General features: G+C 42.9%; 1 protein-coding gene across 1 annotated transcript; it reads right to left on the minus strand.

The window, feature by feature from the left end:
* Positions 1–1,031: 1,031 nt before the first annotated feature.
* Positions 1,032–11,867, minus strand: LOC118674710 (galectin-10-like). Its single transcript, XM_036346764.1, has 4 exons — positions 11,720–11,867; positions 3,980–4,121; positions 3,268–3,478; positions 1,032–1,313 (listed from the first exon to the last, which is right to left on the minus strand). The coding sequence occupies exons 1-4, from the start codon at positions 11,865–11,867 to the stop codon at positions 1,200–1,202; spliced, it is 615 nt and encodes a 204-aa protein (XP_036202657.1). The 3' UTR covers positions 1,032–1,199.
* Between the last annotated feature and the right edge of the window lie 11,457 nt (positions 11,868–23,324).

Genomic DNA, 23,324 nt, shown 5'->3' on the forward strand with positions numbered 1-23,324 from the left:
TGATATGGCTGTCTCTCTGACTCACCTTTGAACACTAGGATGTGAAGGAAGTGGCATTGCATGACTTCCAGAGCTGGGTCCTATTATACCTTACACCTTCTGCTTGGGCCTTTTCAAGGGATCACTATGGAAGCCATGAAGCCTGAATGAGTTGATGAGGTCTAAGACAGATATGAAGGTTGTGTAAAGAGAAACAACCAGCCAGCCCCCAGCTCTTTCATCCAGCTCAAGTGAAGAGTCAGACACGAGGAAAGCACCCATCAGGAAACTCCACTTCCCACTACCATCTGATTAGAACCACAAAATACACTACCCATATGAGTGAAGGACACCTGCAAAACTGGGAGACATAATCATAAATTATTGTTTTAAAACAATATATTTTGGAGAGGTTTGTTATTCTGCAATGATTCTGTGGGGCATCACAGCCAGAGTCAGGTCACTGCATCCCGTGTATAAATTGTTCTTGTTTTAACAATAATTGTATCCTCCCTGGTCTAAAATCATAGCAGTTCATTACCAAACATGTCCCAGGTTTCTGCCCACATAAATTGAAAAAATCTTGCAATTGTTTGAGTAATAGAAAAAAGAGATTCTTTGAGGTAAATCTTGGTTTTCCAACTATTTCTTCTATGATTTTCTTTATTTTTCCCAGTGCATCTCACACAAAGCCAGGCACAGTGACAATATATATATTAAACATCCTTGGAATAAAGGAAGATTTAAGAAATCTCACCTGATTGTCCTCCGAATACAAAGTTCCTTCCCCAGCTACCAATTATAGCTTTGTGGCTTGAGACAGATACCTAATATCTTGGTTTAGCTGTCTGAAATTGGGGAAGGATTTTGCTCTAGAGTGCCTGACATATCGTAAGAACTACATAAGGATACTGTCACCAATGTCTTCTCAGACATCTCATGACCCTGTCCCTCACTCCATGTGTCCGAGAAATATTTGTCCTCTTTGATTCCTTGACCTCTCCCACAGTACTCTCATGCCCCTTTTAGTGTTGAGCACTTAATCTTTTTTCTCTTTTTTCCTCAGAAGAAAGAAGCAAATCTTGTTAAGTTCTCAGGAGTTTTAATGACCAAGTGTGGGGGAAGGGTGAGAACCCCTGTTGTTAGCCAGCTCTGGGAATCACAGGGTCACTTAGGGGGAGGGATCTCCTTGACAACGGGGATTCTGGTCACATCCTCCTCTACTGGACACTCACTGAGCTCAGGGAGACATCTCTCCACACCTGGATCATCTTCACACTATTTGGCGGGAGTCGATGGGAAAATGTGTAACATTGACGGCCATTTATCTTTATCTGTAAGGGAAAACGTATCATAAATACAGTATGCCACCAAACAGACTTACCGTCTTTCTTTCCACTTCTACCCTATAGACACACCATCCACTCAGAAACTCTCAGTCACATTTCAAAAGTCAGTAGACATGCTTCTTTTTATAACCTACATTTTGCGACTATTTCAGACAGTTGTTCATTCTATTTTCTGAGATTCTCTTATTCCTCCACTGAAGTGCTACCACTTTTTGTTGCATTGTCTATGTCTTCCAGGCCCTCTCTCTAGCTTAGAAGATTCTCATGGCCAGGAACTGTGTCTCATGAATCCTAAGTGTCTGTATCCTTTCTTTCTTTCTTTCTTTTTTTCTTTCTTTCTTTCTTTCTTTCTTTCTTTCTTTCTTTCTTTCTTTCTTTTTAATCCTCACCCGAGGATATTTATTTCCATTGCTTTTTAGACAGAGTGGAAGGGAGGGAGAGAAAGTAAAACATCGATGTGAGAGAGACAAATCAGGGCCAGGGATCGTACTTGCAACCCAGGTATGTACCCTTGACTGGAATTGAACCCAGGACCCTTTAGTCTGAGGGCTGACGCTCTATCCACTGAGCCAAACCTGCTAGGGCTTGAGTGTTCTTAAAGAGATAGAATTGTACATATGATTTTAAATGAGGATAATTTAAATCAGCTTATAAGCATATGAAAAGATACCTGGCTTCAATCATAATAAGATGTTAATTTTTTGCTTTTCCATTTAGAAAGGTCAGAATTTTTAAATATACACTTTATTACCATGGCTATGGAAAAAAAGTCAACTTTTTAAGATCTTAGTTTTTCATATTTAAATTGCACACACTTCTTCAACCAGCTATTTCATTTCTCTGAAATTATCCTCCCATATAAGCATTGGGAGGTTGATAATGACAAAAATGTTATATAGAATACAGCTTCATTCATGAGAGCAAAATATGGAAACCATCTAAATGTGCATGAATAAGGGTCAAGTTAAATCGTTCTGAGAATGCTTCTATTGGAATATTAGGTGAACATCAAATAATGTGGGGACATCTCAAGCAGAAATATTTCTCTAACATACATTTTTATTATTTTATTATTTTTTATTATATCTTTGTTTAAATCCTCACCCAAGGACATTTTTCCATTAATTTTTAAGAGAGTGGAAGAGAGAGGGAAAGACATAGAAAAACATGGATGTGAGAGAAACCCATCCATTGGTTATCTCCTGCACATGCCCTGACCAGGGCCTGTCCAGGGAACAGCCTGCAACCTAGATATGTGCCTGTGACCGGAATAGAATCCAGGACCCTTCGGTCTGCAGGCCGATGCTCTATCCACTGAGCCAAACCAGCTAGAGCATCTAACATACATTTTTTTTTACAACAAATAAACTCTAGTCCTCAATGTGTGATTACTAGAAATACTTATAACATCATTTATTTAAAAAGAAACAAAAGCAGATACAGATACATGATGATAGATGATAGGTAGATGATAGCTAGCTAGCTAGCTAGATAGATAGATAGATAGATAGATGATAGACTTGTACAAGCATATAATATCTCTGTAAAGAGCACAAAAGGACTAGTAACTGTTGCTCTGGAGAGAGAGACTGGATTTAGAAATGTAGAAAACACTCAATTTTAAACTAAATATAATTATTTATATGCATATTTTAACAATCTCCTACATGAAAACTGAAAGAATGACAGCACAGGTAGAAAACATGGCTGCAAGTGAAGATAGAGGAATTGAACCCAGGACCCTTTAGTCTGAGGGCTGATGCTCTCAGGCATGTGGGCTGATCTTGACCTGAGCATGGCAGTACCAGCAGAGGGTGCTCTGTGATGAGAGGGGCAGGAGATGAACCACAGGGGACTCTGAGGGCCAGGCCAGGGAGAGCTGTGTTCTCCACAGGGAGCCCTGAGAGCCCATGTAGTGGATGTTCCTGGGTACACTCACCTGGTACTCATTTTGCAGCACTGAGATGCACAGCTCAAATGGTTGGCGATCCACAAAAGACATACCATCGTATCTCTCCTCTGACTTCCAGTCCCCAAACTGACGGCTGTTCATCACCACACAGTTGCCAAAGTACACGCGGAAGTAGAAGGCGATGTCGGAATCCTCTTCAGTTCCGGTGTGGAAGTCCACCTGCAGTTCTGGGCTCATGCTGAAGGCAGAGCACGCAGCATGTGGAGCAGGACCTCTCCTCACGGGGGCCCACATTCCACACACACATCCACACACCCCCCAACTCCTCCCGGGGGAGGGAAGGCCTTCCTGAGGGAGACTGCAGTACGTGTCCCTGTGGGGCTGCTTCAGCTTGTCCTGTCCAGGGTGGGGAGATGCCTCATCCCTTAGCCCAGGACTCACACCAAGCAGCAGTCACTGGCCTGGGGCTACTTTTCATGTCTTGGAAATACTGTGTCCCTTGATACTAAACCTCAGCTCCAATGCTTGAGTGACCCCAGCCCCCAGACTTCAACACTAACCCACAGACATGCACCTGTAGGTTTAATCCTGGCACCGGATGGGTCTCCAGGAACTGCAACTGCATTGTGCTACCATTATACTAATTACACATCTCGGTATCATTCTTGCATGAAGTGGCCTCCAAAGCTACAATAACCTCACTTCTTCATTTTCCCACCGTAGGCTACAGAGTACTCACACGAAAGACATGGCAGGTGTCCCTTTGATTGTCACTGAAGAACCAATGTTCAAGGATGAAATTTTTGTGTATGGGACCTGCCATGGGAGAAGAGAGCAGATGAGAGGGACAAAGCCAGGTGTGGTCGCCGCTCCTACAACACCTAGTGGCAAAGCAGGATAAACATCAAAGGACAAACTCCGAGGGCCCCCTTCTTCCCACCTCGTCACAGTCAGGACCCCCTGTCCGTGAAGAAATGAGGGAATTATCATTGAAAGCAAGCTTTCAAGAACCAGGCTTCCTGGATTCTAATTTTGTCTCTTACTAGCAGTGAGACTGTAGATCAATTACTTGAATTCTCCTTGTCTTTGTCTCCTCAGTAGAAGGAGGATTATCAGAAATTCCTACTTCAGAGGGAGCTCTCAGGAACAGATGAGCTAATAGATGTAAAACCTTTAACCTGATCACTGGTATGTATAGGGTCTAAACAGGGGTGACCTAGCCAAAGGGGAAGGGCCCTTTCTGAAGTACCACCCTCTGAACATTTCCTATCTGAAACTGTAAAGACAAGACAAAACTGTCAAAATATATATATTCACTCCAATGAAAAACATTTGTTAAAAGAGAGAGCAATGATCATGGAAAAGGAGACGCCTGTATGTGGGCTATATATGCACCAGAATTTTCAAGGACATGTATGTTCTTTCAGGAACATGCACAAGTCACTGAGGACGCAGCCAGTACCTGCACACAGGGTGGCGGGCAGTAATTGATGAAAGTAATTCAAGAAAATCTACACATTGTTCATTGGTATCTACTGTAAGCTTTGTCTGGACTGAAGCTGATTTTGTTCCTTCCATCTTCAGGTGATCCATTCTCTGAAACCAATTCCCACAACCACCTTCCCCAGAGTCAGGATCTGCTCACCCTTTTTTGTTTTTGTTTTGAAGACAGAGGAAGGACTGACTCGGGGAGGAGACCTGAGGCAGGAGCAGGGTCACTGTGCTGACCTGGACAGGAGATCCAGTGCCCCACAGTCTGAGCTCCCCTCCCCTCAGGCTTCTTGAGAAGAGGCTCTGAGGACTGACTCATTCTGCTCTCATTAATGCTCAGGGAGGAGTCCTGGGAAAGCCACTCTCCTCAAGACCTCCAGTTCTGCCCACCAGGAGCCACAATGATACTCATGGAAAGACATACAGTTACTTAAAAGTCACTACCATGTAGGGGAGAACACTCACATGCAGTCACGGGCACAAGCATTCACAATTCAACACGCAGTCACAGATTATCACACACACAGAACCACACAGAGACGTGGGACTCACCATATTACATACCTGCCAACACTCCAAACCGCTCAACCTCTGCCCCAGCTGCACACACACACACACATACACACAGTCATAAAGACAAATGTGCAATCTCATCCCTTGCACCGCACACACAGTCCCTCATCCCAGTCAGCTGTCCACTTCCCACACAAAGTCACAGTGTCTCAATAGAGTTCACACTCAGTCAGACACCACCAAATGCTGGCATTGGATTACACTGGCCCAGGGTCAACACACAATTCCCCATAAGGATTCCATCATCATATGCCAAGGGTCTCTCTTCCACACATTCACAACTACCAAATACCCCAAATATTTTCTTTCTTTTTTTTTATTTATTTATTTTTTATTGCTTAAAGTATTACAAAGGGTATTACATATGTGTCCATTTTATCCCCCCGCCCTAGACAGTCCCCTAGCCTCCCCTATCCCCCAATGTCTTATGTCCACTGGTTATGCTTATATGCATGCATACAAGTCCTTTAGTTGATCACCCCAAATATTTTCATCTTAAACAATCTTGCACTCTTTCCTCCTTCCTTTACGGGACCTGGGATCCCTGAAGTCTGTGCCATTTCAACTCACCTGTACCACTGCCATTGTTGTGTCTTCTGTTGGGCAGCTCTTCCTAATTGTGTCTAGTTGTGTGTGTGAGCTCTGCAAGTGGCAGATTATAAATGATTCCTAGAAGCCCCACCCTCTGGCTTCATTCCAGTTTCTAAGCCTCTTCTAGAAAGATTTCCAGCATGAGAAGCAGTGGAGTGTCACAAATAGAATCAATCACTACATGCATCCGGACCTGTCCTTGAGCAGGATGTGTTTGTGATGCAGTAGAAATTTCAGTGAAGAAATTGTGGGTGAGGAAAGAGTAGCAGGAAAAATGCACAAATAAGGGTGAAGTAGTGAGTGTGTGAGGGGGTCTAAAGGCCAGCTTACAAGCCTCTCACTAAGTATGTATACAATAGCATGGAATCCACACAAAAGATGCACATTCTTCTTACTTGAACAGTGGCAAAGAACTGGTTTTCCTGGAGGTAAGGACTGTCTTCCAGAGGTCTGGGGAGAGCATGGACACTGATCCTCAGCAGACTTGCAGATAGAGGCAGAGAACGTCTTTGTGCCACCTCCACTCCCCAGTAGGACCCTTGGCTCTGCCCATGCCCATGGTGCATTGTTCTCTCACACACCTGGAATCCAGCCACGCCTTTTCACGTCTCCCTGGGCATCCATGGGAATCCAAATGAGTTCTTGCTTCTCCTTTAGACTCAGAGAAAACTGAGAGTACCTTAAATTCTACTCTGATTTCTGTGTTCTTTGGTTCTAGGCCTGTCTGAGAACAGGCACAAGATCAGGTGATGGGACTTCAGCCACATTTCATTCTTTACCTGGGACGGAGGCCTGAGAACCCTTTTCAAGTTCAAAGCCTAAAATAGGAATTTAAAGCAGGGACGTATTCAATGTAATCAATCATCATTGACACAAAATCATGTTTTCATTACCTGCACACTCAACAGTTCATTCCATCCAGTGAGGCTTCTTCTTCTCCCTGTGGCTCTGAAGAGACAGAGAATAGAGGTCTGTCCGCCGCGTGGGACAGCAAATGGGGTCATTCCCAGCCACTCAAGGTCTCTGCACAGCAGCTGTCCCGAGCGTCCTCTGTAAGGTTGTTCCCAAAGATGCCTGTGCCCCTAAAAATCCTCAAGGGCGTTGGTGTACGTGTGATAACTGTAAGGTATTTGCTTGTATGTGTTCTATTTGTGTGTTTATTTAGATGGGGAATCAAGTTATGGAAGCAATATAAGGCTATAACCCTAGAAAGACACTGTAAAAAAGGCTGTTCTTCAGTCTTACTCTGCCAAATGTGGCCTCAGCTGGAATTTGTGGGAGTTTTGGAACTGAAAGAGAGAATCGCTCTAAGTAAATACAAGTTGCAAGTCATCATAAGGAAGTTTCAATTGATGGTCCTTTGTCATGGTTAAATCTGAGATTTGTCGGGGCTTTTCGAAGGTGCGATTTTGCAGTCTCCCATGAATAAATCATGACAGGTAGGAGGGGTGGGGATGCTTCTTTCATCTTTTAGACACGATAGTCAAAGCTGGGGCATGTTCACAGTTGAAATCACTTAAATCTTTTCCCATAGCAAATTGAAACCTGATTAGAAAAGCCATAAAATTCTTTCTTTTGACCCTTCCCATTGTCACAGCAAAGCAAGGAAACATGGGTGTCAGGGTTCTTGTGGTCAGATTGACTAAGGAAATGAAACCAAATATAAGATACAAATACCTTTTGGAAAAACAGTTTTAGCCTTTAAGTTTCACCCCCATAGTCAACTTCCAACATACATCAATCAACATGGGACATTAAAATGAAAAATTATTTATAATAATAAAATTTAATAAATTATAATTTAATCATGATAAACTTTTCAATAAATTATAGCTCATTCAATTAATAGCACATTAGGAGTCATTTTAAAAAGTTAAAGTTTATAAAATAATAAATAAAAAACAAATTAAATCAGAATGTTTTCCAGCATTAAGATTCCCAAGTGGTAAAATGAGTTTTGTTATTTTTTAAAGTAGGTTGTGAAAATATGTAGAGTATAACATTTATAACACTTTATTGTGATTAAATAATCTTATTTTATTTTCTTGTACATTTTGTTTTATTGCTTAAAATATTACAAAGAGTAGTACATATGTCTCCTTTTTTTCCCCCTTGACCTTCCCCCGGCCTCCCCTACCCCCCAGTGTCTTGTGTCCATTGGTTATGCTTATATGCATACATACAAGTCCTTCGGTTGATCTCTTACCCCCGCCCCAACCCTCCCCGGCCTTCCTGCTGTAGTTTGACAGTCTGTTTAATGCTGCTCTGCCTCTGTATCTATTTTTGTTCATCAGTTTATAATGGTCTTTATTATCCATAAATGAGTGAGATCATGTGGTATTTTTCTTTCATTGACTAGCTTATTTCACTTAGCATAATGCTCTCCAGTTCCATCCATTCTGTTGCAAATGGTAAGAATTCCTTCTTTTTTACAGCAGCAAAGTATTCCATTGTGTAGATGTGTCACAGTTTTCTAATCCATTCATCTGTTGATGGGAACTTAGGCTGTTTCCAAATCTTAGCTATGGTAAATTGTGCTGCTATGAACATAGGGATGCATGTATCCTTTCTGATTGGTGTTTCTGGTTTCTTGGGATATATTCCTAACAGTGGGATCACGGGGTCAAATGGGAGTTCCATTTTTAACTTTTTGAGGAAACTCCATACTGTCTTCCATAGTGGCTGCACCAGTCTGCATTCCCACCAGCAGTGCACGAGTGTTCCTTTTCTCCACATCCTCTCCAGCACTTGTCGTTTGTTGATTTGTTGATGATAGCCATTCTGACAGGTGTGAGATGGTACCTCATTGTTGTTTTGATTTGCATCTCTCGGATGATTAGTAACTTGGAGCATGTTTTCATATGTCTCTTGGCCTTCTGAATGTCCTCTTTTGAAAAGTGTCTATTTAGGTCCTTTGCCCATTTTTTGATTGGATTGTTTAGCCTCCTTTTGTTAAGTTGTATGAGTTCCCTATAAATGTTGGAGATTAAACCCTTATTGATGATAACATTGGCAAATATGTTCTCCCATGCAGTGGGCTTTCTTGTTGTTTTGTTGATGGTTTCTTTTGCTGTGCAGAAGCTTTTTATTTTGATGTAGTCCCATTTGTTTATTTTCTCTTTAGTTTCTAATGCCCTAGGACAGTGATGGCGAACCTATGACATGTGTCAGAGGTGACACACGAACTCATTTTTTTGGTTGATTTTTCTTTGTTAAATGGCATTTAAATATAAAAAATAAATGTAAAAAATATAAATCTTTGTTTTACTATGGTTGCAAATATCAAAAAATTTCTATATGTGACACGGCACCAGAGTTAAGTTAGGGTTTTTCAAAATGCTGACACGCCAAGCTCAAAAGGTTTGCCATCACTGCCCTAGGAGCTGTATTGATGAAGAAATTGCTTCGGCATATGTCTGAGATTTTGTTGCCTTTGGATTCCTCTAGTATTTTTATGGTTTCCCATCTTACATTTAAGTCCTTTATCCATTTTGAGTTTATTTTTGTGTATGGTGTAAGTTGGTGGTCTAGTTTCATTTTTTTGCATGTATCTGCCCAATTTTCCCAACACCATTTATTGAAGAGACTGTCTTGACTCCATTGTATGTTCTTGCCTCCTTTGTCAAATATTAATTGAGCATGTTGGTTCAGGTCAATTTCTGGGTTCTCTATTCTATTCCATTGATCTATATGTCTGTTCTTGTGCCAGTACCAGGCAGTTTTGAGAACAGTGGCTTTGTAATACAGCTTGATATCTGGTATTGAGATCCCACCTACTTTGTTCTTCTTTCTCAGGATCGCTGCAGCTATTCGGGGTCTTTTTTTATTCCAGGTGAATTTTTGGAGAGTTCGTTCTAGGTCTGTGAAATATGCCGTTGGTATTTTAATGGGGAGTGTGTTGAATTTATAGATTGCTTTGGGTAGTATGGACATTTTAATGATGTTGATTCTACCAACCCATGAACATGGTATGTTCTTCCATCGTTTATGTCTTCCTCTAGCTCTTTTTCCAACGTCCTATAGTTTTCTAAGTACAAGTCATTTACCTCTTTAGTTAAATTTATTCCTAGGTATCTTAATTTTTTTGTGTGATGGTAAATGGGATTGCTTTTTCAGTCTCTCTTTCTGTAAGTTCACTATTGGTGTATAGAAATGCCATAGATTTCTTGGTCTTAATTTTGTATCCTGCTACATTGCCGAATTCATTTATTAAGTCTAATAGTTTTTTTATGGGGTCTTTGGGGTTTTTTTATGTACAATATCATGTCATCTTCAAATAAGGACAGTCTTACTTCTTCTTTTCCAATTTGGATGCCTTTTATTTCCTCTTCTTGTCTAATTGCAATGGCTAATACCTCCAGTATTATTGTTGCGGAGGGCGAGTGACAGAATGACCAAAACTCCAGGCTGATTAAAATTTAGAGAGCCTTTATTGACTGGCCAGTGTCCACTCCTCCACTCGGGAAGCCCAAGCCCAAGAGAGAACAGCCACGACCATCTACAGAGTCCAATATTTAAAGGGAACAACTACATCTGTCTTCAGGTTCCCAAAGCAAGCAAAGCCAAGTTACAAAAGCTAATTGCATAGTTTTAGCCAAGCTATTAATCATCCCCCTGTTATTAATTTCTGGGTAACTTAAAGGTCAGGACTATTCTTAATTTTGATCTGTCTTTCTTTGTGGGCCTGTTGCCCAGGAGTGTTGATCTGTGTGTTCTTTGTGGGCCTGTTGCCCAGGAGTGTTGATCTGTGTGTTCTCTGTGGGCCTGTTGCCCAGGAGTGTTGATCTGTGTGTTCTTTGTGGGCCTGTTGCCCAGGAGTGTTGATCTGTGTGTTCTCTGTGGGCCTGTTGCCCAGGAGTGTTGATCTGTGTGTTCTCTGTGGGCCTGTTGCCCAGGAGTGTTGATCTATGTGTTCTTTGTGGGCCTGTTGCCCAGGAGTGTTGATCTGTCTGTTCTTTGTGGGCCGTTGCTCAGGTGTGGGAGCTCAGTTCCTAGAAACTTTGCACAGGCTGTCAAGCTGCGAGGCGGCTAAGTCATTAAGCAGGCCTAAAAATGTTCCTACTCTGTAACATTCCCCACTGGTTTTACAGGAGAATCAAATCATTGTTTCTTCTTATTCTTTGGTAGTGAGTTCTTAGGACCATTCATTTGACCGCTTGTATTCTGCGGAATGTAATTCATTAAGCAGTTCAGTATGCATGGGCCGAAAGTTAGTGTTAGCAGTAGGAGTGCTATTGGCCTAGCTAAGGCGGTTAGGAGAGTGGTGAGCCAGGGGGACCAGGAGAAGAGGTTTTCATACCAGTTTCCTTCTGACTTTCTCCTTTCCTCTCTGTCTTGTAGCCTTTTCCTTAGCTGACTGAGGCTCTCCCTGATAACTCCCGAGTGGTTAGTATAAAAACAACAGGTCTCCCCTAGGGCCATGCATAGTCCTCCCTGTTCTAGAAATAACAGATCGAGCCCTCTCCTATTTTGTAATACTACCTCGGCTAAGGAACTGAGGGAATCTTCAAGTCTATCTACATTTTTTTCTAATGTGCTCAGATCTTGATTTACTTGGCTGCTGAGGGCCTTAAAATTCTGATTTCCTGTTACTAGAGCTGCTGTTCCCACCGCAGTGGAGCCGGCAATCCCTAGCCCTACTAAAAAGGGAATTAATACTGGGGCCCGTTTTTTTCTGCTTCTGAGCAGACCTAAATGCTCTCTCCCCCGGCACCCGCCCCCCCCACAGAGTAATAGTATACCTGAGGCAAGATGTGAGTGAGGATGCATAAAGAAGGCTCCCCGGGGGGGATGAGAGTCAAGGGGGAAAAACAGGGGGTGATACCAGAGGTGCCGGCAAACCAGATTCCCTTCCGGGCTACCAGATATCTCTCCAGGGTGCCACTACTGTCGTCATCTTCTTTACTGAAGGTGGTGACTGAGGAGCATGATTCTGCATAGGGGGACTTCTTAAGATTGTAGTCCTTGGACATAAAGCAGGTACCTATTCCCTGATAATACCCCAGGGTTAACTTGGGGTTCTCTCCCCACCTGCACATCCCCTCGGGGGTATTCTGGAGTGAGATATTTCTGATGCTGCTATCGTCTTCCCCTATACTGGCATTTGCCCCTATCCCTACATAATATGGTGGCTCAGGATTTAAGCGTAGCCAGCAATCCTTGGTGGTGTTTGGGGAGGTTTGCTTTAAGAAGTTGAAAACGGCATCCAGGGTGTTGAGGGGGGATCTCCTTACTTGCTCAGATGTAATGGGGGCAAGAGTGGGACTATGCTCTGGTTCTGACTTTCCTCCTGTACCTAGTTCAGGTGTTGGACTTTGTGTGGGTTGCCGGTGCTTTGGGGGCTGTACGGATGGTATCCCTAAATCTAGTTCACAAAGGGGCCCGATTGGGTTTCTCTTTGGGGCTTGTCGGGTTCTCTGGAGGGTGAAGAGGACCCCTGGATCCCTTCCCAATACATAAAGACATAGGCCCCACGTTTCTCCCGTGTCCCAGGAGGAAGCCCTCCAGTTCAGTGGCGTAATTATCACAGGGTTACAATCCCCTACCGTACAGTTCTTCTCGGGGGCTCCGGGCCAAACAACCCTCTGTAATCATAGCGATGGATCGCTTGTTGTCCAGGGGGCTAGGGTTTCACAGCCCCACTGGGCACAATGGTAGTCTTCGGTGGTGATCTGGATGGTCCCACTCTGACCACTGGGTACACTGGCTCTTGGATCTCTAAGGAGGTGCTAATTTAGCCTCTTCCTGAGGCTACCCAGCAGGAGCTACAGAGAGATCTGCAGATTCCTTTTCCTTGTTTGGGGTTTGGAGGTGCCCAGATGAGGCCCAGCTGTGAAGTAATGCAAGCTGCTGTGGCACCTTGGGCCTTCTTTTGGATGTTCTGGGTCTCTCTGACCCAGCTGCAGTTTTTAGGTAATTTTAGATTGCAAAGGGCCAGGCATTTATATGCAAAAGCCTCTTCACACAGCTTGGGTGGGGCGAGATCTCAGGGAACCAACTGGGCGGAGCAAACAGCTATGGCTGATCCTCAGTCCTACCCTAAGAGGCCCCGCATCTCAGTGTCCCGCAGTAATCGCTGCAAGCACCTCTGAGAGAAAGCCGTCCTCGAGTTCCACCCAATGCCAGATAGTCCATTTTCTCCCTGTATGAGTCTGGGTCCTCAGATACTCGCCCGGAACTGGAGTTCAGAGCAGTCGGGAGCTTGTGTCTCCCTCCCGATTGAAAAAGACAACCACGTCCTCAATTGCCAGCCCTTTCCGCATGCGCCTCCTTACCTCTGCACTTTACTTCCACGCCCCACCTCCTCTGAGTCTCAATGTGCTTTTCTCTTTCCTTCTAGTTGTAGAATTTCCACTTGGCCAGCCTTCCTGTGGTTCTGGATGATGTCCGTTTTGTCTTTTAGTTGTATTTTTGAAGTGGTTGTGCGAGGCAGCAATTTCCGGTGTTTACCTATGCCGCCATCTTCCCCAGTCATTCTTTAATAGCATGCTATTTAGTCTCCATGTGTTTGATTTTTTTGGATTGCTTTTATTGTAGTTGATTTCTAGTTTTATGCCATTGTGATCTGAGAAGATGCATGATATGATTTCTATCTTCTTGAATTTGAAGAGACTTTGCCTGTGACCCAATATGTGGTCTATCTTTGAAAATGACCCATGTGCACTTGAGAAGAATGTATATTCTGTGGCTTTGGGTGAAATATTCTGAAGATGTCAATTAATTCCATCTGATCTAGTGAGTCATTTAGGATTGATGTTTCTTTGCTGATATTTTGTTTAGAGGATTTGTCCAATGGTGATAGTGGTGTATTAAAGTCCCCTACTATGATTGTATTGCTGTCAATCTCTCTCTTGATATCTTCCAGAAGTTTTTTTATGTATTTGGGTGCTCCTGTATTGGGTGTGTATATGTTTACCAGAGTTATTTCTTCGTGTTGGATTGCTCCCTTTAGTATTATGAAGTGGCCTTCCTTATCTCTTTTTATGTCCTTCACTTTGAGATCTAATTTGTCAGATATAAGTATTGCTACCCCAGCTTTTTTTCATTTTCATTCGCCTGAAAAACCTTTTTCCATCCCTTCACCATCAGTCCATGTGCTTCTTTTTTTCTGAGGGGGGTTTCCTATAGATAGAAGATATATGGGTCATGTTTTCTTATCCACTCAGTTACCCTATGTCTTTTGATTGGGGCATTTAATCCATTTATATTTAAAGTTATTATTGATAGATACTTGTTTGTTGCCATTTTTATTCTTTATCCCTATGTTCCTTCTTCGTTTCCTATTTTTTCTTTTTACAGCAGACCCTTTATCATTTCTTGCATTGCTGGTTTGGTGGTAGTCCTTTTTTGTCTGTGAAGCTCCTGATTTCACCCTCAATTTTGATTGATAGCCTTGCTGGGTACAGTATTCTTGGATTCAGACTCTTCCTTTGAATGACTCTGTATATTTCATTCCATTCCCTTCTTGCCTGATGTGTTTCTGTTGAGAAATCAGTCGCTAGTCTAATGGGGGATCCTTTGTAGGTAACTTTCTGTCTCTCTCTGGCCGCTTTTAAGATTCTTACTTTGTCATTGGTGTTTGCCAATCTTACCTAATAATAGACAAACATGTAAATTGACTGTACCTTTGCTATGCTAACCAGCCAATCAGGAGAGTATGCAAATTAACCCAACAAAGATAACAGTTAATTTGCATACATAGGCTCCAAGCGGTGGAGCAAAGCCTGATGGCCCCGGGGCCAGAGCAGTGAAGCCTGATGGCTCCAGGGTCAGCTCCAGCCAGAGCAAAGGCCTAGGTCCTGGGTGCCAGAGGCAAACCGGTGCCAGCAGCCAAGGGAAGGAAAGGCCTATTGCACGAATCTCTTCGTGCAACAGGCCTCTAGTTTAATTATAATGTACTTTGGCATTGGTCTTTTGGAGTTCATTTTGTTTGGGACTCTGTGAGCTTTTCTTGGATTTGTGTGAGTTTTTTCTTTTCTATATTAGTGAAGTTTTCTGTCATTATTTCTTCAAACAGGTTTTCTATTCCTTGCTCAGTTTCCTCAGTTCCATCCCTATTATGCAGATGTTGTTTCATCTCGTGTTGTCCCAAAATTCTCTTAGGTTCTCCTCCTGCTTTTTAGGTTTTTTTTTCTAGAAGCTGCTTTGCTTGGGTATATTTTTCCTACCTTGTCTTCTAGCTCACTGATGCGGTCCTCTGCTTCTTCTAGTCTACTGTTGATGCTTTATATTGAGTTCTTTATAGCAGTGATGTCATTTTTCATTTCTTCTTGGTTCTTACACATATTGTTGAATTTGTCTTCCATTATTTTCAGCCACCGTATGACCATTTTTCTGAATTCTTTCTCTGACAGGATGCTTGCCTCCGTTTCGTTTACTTCCTTTTCTGGTGATGCCTGTTTTTCTTTCATATGCAGGCTGTTTCTTTGTCTCCCCATGATCTCTCTTCTCCAGGTGTCTGGTTATGTAGTTCTCTCTCTCCTGCGTTGATTTAAAGGCAAAAAATAAAACACAACAAGGCACAACACACAAGGCACTGAACACAAATGTATTCACGATACTAATAACCCCAAATAAAGGTGACCATCAGAGGAAAGAGAGCTAGGGGGTAAGGAAGAAAGAAGAAGAGAAAAAGAGAGAGAAAAAGGAGTGCAAAAATGAAACTGGGAAAAGGAATAAAGCAGTAAGAGAGAAAAAAAAGAGAATAAAATAGAAGAGGGGAAGAAACTATTTATATGGGGAGAAAACTCCAATAGAACAGCCACTAATCCCAATAAATTCCAGCAACAAATACTTAGAGATGAATGCAAACTACAAACAACAACTAATATCAAGCGAGGTGAGGGAAAACGGAAGCAAAAAATAACGGAAAAAAAAGCAATGAAAAAAGAAAAAGTGAAACAATCTCACAAACAAGCATAAAAACCCTAATATAATCAACAATCAAGCAAACAACAACAAAATGACAGAGAGGGGGAAAAATGTGGATAGACAAGAAAGAGTTGCATATTGACTTAGAGCAGGTGATTGGAAATTAGATATATAAGTAGGGTGAAATTTTAACAGGGGGTAAAAAGAAGGAATAGGGAAACTCTAAAGCAGGACTAGGGTAAGAGAAACAGGACACCAAAAGAGGAAAAGTGAGAAAGAGAGTTTTGGCATAAAGTAAAGTAGAGATAGAATAAAATGCTGCTAAAGGAAAGATGAAAATAGAATGTAGAACACTAATCCTAAAATAAAATAAAGAGAAAATAAAATGACACTTTTAAAAAAAAAGGTAAAATTGTAGTAGTAATAATAGTGATTAAAAATAAAAATGTAATGATTAAAAAGGTAAAATCAGGTGAGGAAAAAAGAAAAAAAATTTAGTTTCTTAAGTAAAAGGTGAAAAAAAATAAAAATGTGCAGTAGTGAAGGTCATTCACTTCCTCTACACTTCTGTTTGGCACGCCTTTGTCCTGTCAGGTATTCAGGAGAGTATTGAAGTTCCCTGCAATACACTGCTCCTCCATGTTGTAAACCACAGTCCTGATTTTAAAGCAGGCCACATTTGTTTCCCAGACTGCCTTTATTTGTGTTTACAGAAGAGTCAGTTTGTGGTTCAGCCCCTGGGTGGCAGTGTTTCTGGATTGACCTCCTGGGATATAAGTCCTCTCTAGCCAGTATTTAGATTTTGTTTTCCCTATTGCACTTAATACTGGTTTGGGAGAATCAACTGCTTCAGAGCTGGTTCCTTGATCGTTACTCACTGCTCTGATTCCCAGGTTCCACAAAAACAACTTTCCCCTGCAGTCTCTGTGAGTGACACCAATTGGGCGATCCTATGTATTGGGTTTAAAAATCAAAAGCAAGGATTTAAAGAGAAGAAAAAAAAAGAGCCAGAGTAAGTGTGCGAGCTTGCAACTTCCACCGTCCAGCTCTGTGTGCACACAATTCTCCCAACCTCTCTTCCATACGTCCACTCTCCCCTGGCATCAAGCAGCCGGCACACTGGCAAAATCTGAGGCTGCCTTTTTGCACCCAGTCCAACTATAGGCTGATTTTTTAGAGTTCCCTTCTGCCAATAGCCCTGCGGGTCCCCTTCCACACTCGCGGGTCACGCTGGCCCCAACAGCCGCGGACTTTGTGGGGTGCAGGCTTCCCCCATGCGCGTTCCTCTCTCCAGCCAGAATTACAAACTGCACCTTTATCTAGGCCAGGAGTGGGCAAACTTTTTGACTCAAGGGCCACAGTGGGTTCTTAAACTGGACCGGAGGGCCGGAACAAAAGCATGGATGGAGTGTTTGTGTGAACTAATATAAATTCAAAGTAAACATCATTACATAAAAGGGTACGGTCTTTTTTTTTTTAGTTTTATTCATTTCAAACGGGCCAGATCCGGCCTGCAGGCCGTAGTTTGCCCACGGCTGACCTTTCCCTGAGTAGAGCAGGGCTCTTCTGAGTCCACGTATTCGTGCTGCTTGAGATCCGGTGTTCCTGGGTTCGTAGCTGGTCCCTGGGTGCCGTGGTTGCAGGGTCTCTGCATGTATACACTTCCGATATCAGCCATTCAAGATGGCGTGGTCTCCACGGCAGAGCCGGCCGCTCCAGGAGAGATTTCAGCAGCAGTGGAGGCAGCCCGGTTAGAGGAGCCCGATCAGGCAGTCTCCAGCAGTCCCCTGGAGTATTGCTATTGCTCACCCACAAATTTACACTCTCGGTAAGTTCACACACTCTCCTTTCGTTCTCTCACTCTCACACTGTCTTGCAGTCTGCCTTCCCATCAGCAGCCATCTTTCTTCCTCCTAAATAACCTTATTTTAAATCTGGAAATATATATATATATACATATATATATATATATGAAAAGCCATCAGCATGGTTCCTTTAGGAAAAGAAGCTTTAGATTTAAATTTTTCTGAATTTAAAAAAAAATGTAAATGTAATTGTTTATCAATTTTTTTTCTGAAAGTTTTGTTTCTAGCAGAGAGGCAATCATTTGGGATGGACTGGTCCATGCTTCCTTCCTTCCTCCCTTTCTTCCTTCTTTCCATAACTGGACAATCAATGGGTCCATGCTGTCTGTCACTACTTAAGCCAATTAAGCAGAGACAGGGTTGAATCATATATGTGAGAATAAAAAAGTCATCTTTTCAGTAAAAGAAGGGAGTTTAGGCAACCACCATTTTGAAATGGCAAAGATCAACCCCTCCCTTTTTCCTTTAAATTAGGCAATCTCACAAGAATGTGAGCCTAAACCCTGACCAATCAAGAGTGAGAGACAGATATAAAACTGGGTGAGCATCAGAGATAAAACTCTGAGTGGATGACCCGTTCAGTGTGTGTGCTTGCCAGACCCTGTGCATGAGCACCCATATGCAAAAGGAAAGATATTTGCCTTCCTGTCTGGTTCCCCTGTATCCTTTGTGTTCTACCAGGACCCCTGGTTTTTGGGCTTGCCTTCTAAAAATTTGGGGGGGGCTGGTCCAGGATTCCATTGGTCGCTAGCGGGAGGGGGGGGGGAATTTGACCCCTCTCCTGAGGAGGCACATCCCACTGCAAAGTTGTGGCAGCCTCAGTGAGGAGGGATGGCCATTACCCCTGGGCCAACTACAAGCTCAGGATTGCGAGTCAGCCAGCAACATGGGAAGGGCCCAAGCAAGCACCACGGCAAGCAGTCAAACCTCATGCATGAGCCAAGGTAGGAAATCGTACTATAAATTCTCCCTTGGTGGTTGGGTATCCTCGGAGGTCAACTATATGTGACTAGGATGTGTCTTGAACTCAAAGCGAGGGCAGAGTTCTGATCTCCTTCGAGGGAAATGGCTAGAGAGGGACGAAGCAGATCTCAGGGAGTGCAAGAAATCTCCAGTATGGGGGGTTATCACAAGGGACCTACCAAGGATGGGAAACAAAAATTCTAGGCCCAAGGAAAACATTCCCCCAGACAGTCCATTGGAGAGAATTCTGAGGTTCTGGAGGGGAGACAGTCCCAAACCAGGGACAGGAGACATTGCTTTGCTTCTATGGTTTTTTATGCAGGGCCCTCTGTGGTGTCTGGCTGGACAGACAAGGAGAATGGTGCGAAGCTTTATCTGTGGGTTGTGCATGCTTGTGAATATTGTATGTAAGTGTTTCTGTTGATATTTTGTGTCTCCTTGTTGCTTGGTTTAATTTGTTTAAAGATGGGGCACATCCACTTTGGGGGCGGGGGGGGCAGCTGTTTGTGGCAAGGCTGACTATGTGGCAGAGATTGCAGGAACATTCCAGCAGCTGCCAAGAATTCTTAATCGTGGGGACTCTTTCTGCTTTCCCTCTCAGGGCAGAAACTTAACCAGTGAGAGCTCTTGTCTGTGTGACTGTAGTGTAATTTTGGTTACGGATTTACTTTGCTTGCTTTCTATCTTTTGGGGACTTGGTTTGCTCTTTGTTGGTTTATGAACATAGGGAATCCTCTGTCTCTGCTGCGTGGGTTTTGCACCACTCAGAAGCAAAGGCATTTGCTGTGCTGGGTTCGTATGAGATAAGATCCTAGTGTAACCAGATAATCAATGGGTCCATGCGGCCTGTCACTACTTGAGCCAATTGACCAGACAGTTGAATCATATATGAGTGTTTCTCCCATACTGTTGGCAGTATGGGAGAGTAGCAGGTCATCCACAAAAATCTGCTCTGCAGCCCCACATAAGACAGCTGCTTGTATGGTGTGTGAATCCACTGCTTAAGCAACAGGAATACTGTTTCCATGATAATAGGCAGTTCTTGAATGAGAATGGACCACATTCTAAGTAAGGTTTACTCCCAGGTCCTGGGGGCGTACAACTCCCAGTCAACTTGGTATGTTCTATTTTTGACCAACACATGGCAATCGTGGTTGACAGAGCATCATTAATATTTCCCATAACCATAGCTAGTCCCCAATGTTCTGTTTTTGCCCCGAACAATGAAATATTAATCTGACTTTGCCTCAGATGGAGAATCTAGGAGATGGATTTGAATCTGATATTTAAAATATATCTTAAAAATGTGAATGTATTGCTAATCTGAAGAATGTTAATTACTTATATGTCACTTAAAAATTAAGATTTCTAAGGGTTAAGAATTCAAACTAGTTGAAAAGAAATTATGGTTTTGGTATCATTTTGAAGGAAAAAGAAAGTGGGTTCTAAAAGAAGTAAGGTTGGGGAGAAACCAAGATGGCAGCATGGGTAAACACCGGAAATTGCTGCCTCGCACAACCACTTCAAAAATTCAACTAAAAGATAAAACAGACATCATCCAGAACCACAGGAAGGCTAGCTGAGTGGAAATTCCACAACTAGAAGGAAAGATAAAAGCACACTGAGACTCAGAGGAGGTGCAGTGTAGAAGTAAAGTGCAGAGGTATGGAGGCACATGTGGAGAGGGCTGGTGGCTGAGGACGTAGCTGTCTTTTTCAATCGGGAGGGAGTCTTAAGCTCCCGACTGCTCTGAACTCCAGTTCCGGGCGAGTCTCTGGGAACCCAGACTCATACGGGGAGAGGCTAGACTGTCTGCCATCAGTCAGACCTCGAGGGCAGCTTTCTCTCAGAGGTGCTTGCAGCGATTACAGGGACACTGAGAAGCGGGGCCTCTTATGGCAGGACTGAGGAGCAGCCATAGCTGCTTGCTCCACTCTGTTGATCCCCTGTTGACCCCGCCCCTCCCAAGCTGTGTGCCGGCTTTTGCATATGAAAGGCCTGGCCCTTTACAATCTGAAAATTACCTAACCAACTGCAGCTGGCCCAAGGCCCCACAGCAACTTGCATTCCTTCACAGCTGACCTCTTGCTGGGTAACCTCAGGCAGAGGCTAAATTAGCACCTCCTTAGAGATACAAGAGCCAGTGTACCCAGTGGTCAGAGTGGGACCATCCAGATTACAATTCCTCAGATCCAAAAGGGACACACTCAGGGGGCAGACTCAGTGAGCACCAAAGCTCCACTGAAGCAAGTCTTGCCCGAGAAGGGTGTCTCCAGCACAGAAGTTCTCCCACTGTAGACACAACTGATTCTCATAATCAATTGGCCTGGAGATCAATTCCTCCCAGTGATACCTACAACAATCAAGGCTTAACTACAACAAGACTGTGCACAAAGCCCACAAGGGGGTGCACCAAGAGTGTCCACCTCAGGTAATTGGGGAGGCTGAACCACTGGGCCCTATAGGACACCTAGCACACAAAACCACTCTATAAATACAGGGAAGCATAAAAAATGCAGAGACAAAGAAACAGGTCACAAATGACAGAAATGGAGGAAAGCAAACTACTGGATATGGAGTTCAAAACCACACTTTTAAGGTTTTTCAAGAATTTTCTAGAAACTGCTAATAAACTTAGTGAGACACTCAAGAAATCTAGTAAGACAGCCGATAAATTTAATGAGATCCTCAATAAGTCTAGTGAGACCCTCAAGGTTGTGAAAAAGGACCAACTAGAAATTAAGCATACACTGACTGAAATAAAGAATAATATACAGACTTCCAAGAGCAGACTAGAGGATCGCAAGAATTACGTCAAAGATCTGAAATATGAAGAAGCAAAAAACACCCAACGGAAAAGAAAAAAGAATCCAAAAATATGAATATAATGTAAGGAGCCTCTGGGACAACTTCAAGCCTACCAACATCTGAATTATAGGGGTGCCAGAAGAAGAGAGAGAGCAAGATATTGAAAACCTATTTGAAGAAATAATGACAGAAAACTTCCCATACCTGGTGAAAGAAATAGACTTACAAGTCCAGGAAGCACAGAGAACCCCAAACAAAAGAATCCAAAGAGGACCACACCAAGACACATCATAATTAAAATGCCAAGTGCAAAAGACAAAGAGAGAATCTTAAAAGCAGCAAGAGAAAGAAACTCAGTTACCTACAAGGGAGTACCCATACGACTATCAGCTGATTTCTCAACAGAAACCTTGCAGGCCAGAAGGGAGTGGCAAGAAATATTCAAAGTGATGAATGCCAAGAGCCTACAACCAAGATTACTTTATCCAGCAAAGCTATCATTCAGAATTGAAGGTCAGATAAAGAGCTTCACAGATAAGGAAAAGCTAAAGGAGTTCATCACTACCAAACCAGTATTAAATGAAATTCTGAAAGGTATCCTTTAAGAAGAGGAAGAAGAAGAAAAAGGTAAAGATAAAAATTATGAACAACAAATACACATCTATCAACAAGTGAATCTAAAAATCAAGTGAATAGCCGAAACCGGTTTGGCTCAGTGGATAGAGCGTCGGCCTGCGGACTGAAGGATCCCGGGTTCGATTCCGGTCAAGGGCATGTACCTGGGCTGCGGGCACATCCCCGGTGGGAGATGTGCAGGAGGCGGCTGATCGATGTTTCTAACTCTCTATCCCTCTCCCTTCCTCTCTGTGGAAAATTAATAAAATATATTAAAAAAAAATCAAGTGAATAAATAATCTGATGAACAGAATGAACTGGTGATTATAATAGAATCAGGGCATAGAAAGGGAGTGGACTGACCATTCTCGGGGTGGGGGGTGGGGAAGGAGTGTGGGGGATTCGGGAAGAGACTGGACAAAAATCATACAACTATGGATGAGGACAGTGGGGGGGGGCGGGGGGGTTAAGGGCAGAGGGTGGGGTGGGAACCGGGTGGAGGGGAGCTATGGGGGGGAAAAAGTGGAACAACTGTAATAATCTGAATAATAAAGATTTAATTTAAAAAAATTAAAATTAAATAAATAAAAGAAGTAAGGTTTGCAAGGAAGGGTTTGTGAAAGTTGTGGAATGTCTTAAAGAGAAATATTAAAAGGTAGTTATATAAATGACACAGGCCAGTAATCCAGGACAAATAGGGAACCTAAGTTGGTTAAACACTAATTTGGAGCTATATAGTAAATCCCATCTTCCCGAAACCAAGGAAACTTAACAGTAACTGATTGGCATTTAACTCCCTAATCAGAGGGTAAAAAGCTTTTATCAATGTACTCAAGGAGACATGTAACAGAAATCCAATTAGTGTCATTTGTTGACCACACTGAAGAATAAATAAAGTTTTTCTTGACCTAGAATTGGCTTTAGGTGAGTCCAATAAGCCCTGGAATGCCTCAAGATCTTCCTACAATGGAGACTAGGGACCAATTTCTTAAGAACTATGTACTGGGTACCTCTGCTTTTTTAATCTCTTTCAGGTTAGAAGGCCTCCTGGCCCAAGGCCCTCCTCTTGAGTTCTTGGCTCATTGCCATCAACTGGAAGACTACATTCTGGTCAAGACAGAGGGAAAACAAGTTGGAACCCTCCTGGGAAGAACCCTACCTTGTCTTGCTTACCTCTGAGATGGCTGTTCAGACTGCAGAATGAGGTTGAACCCATCACACTCGGGTTGCGAGCATACAACCAGCCTCTCCGGGTGGCGACACCTCAACTTGGACAGCCACATCAGGACATAGCCCCTTGAAATTAAC

This window comes from Myotis myotis, unplaced genomic scaffold (assembly GCF_014108235.1).
Source record: "Myotis myotis isolate mMyoMyo1 unplaced genomic scaffold, mMyoMyo1.p scaffold_m19_p_19, whole genome shotgun sequence".
NCBI lineage: Eukaryota > Metazoa > Chordata > Mammalia > Chiroptera > Vespertilionidae > Myotis > Myotis myotis.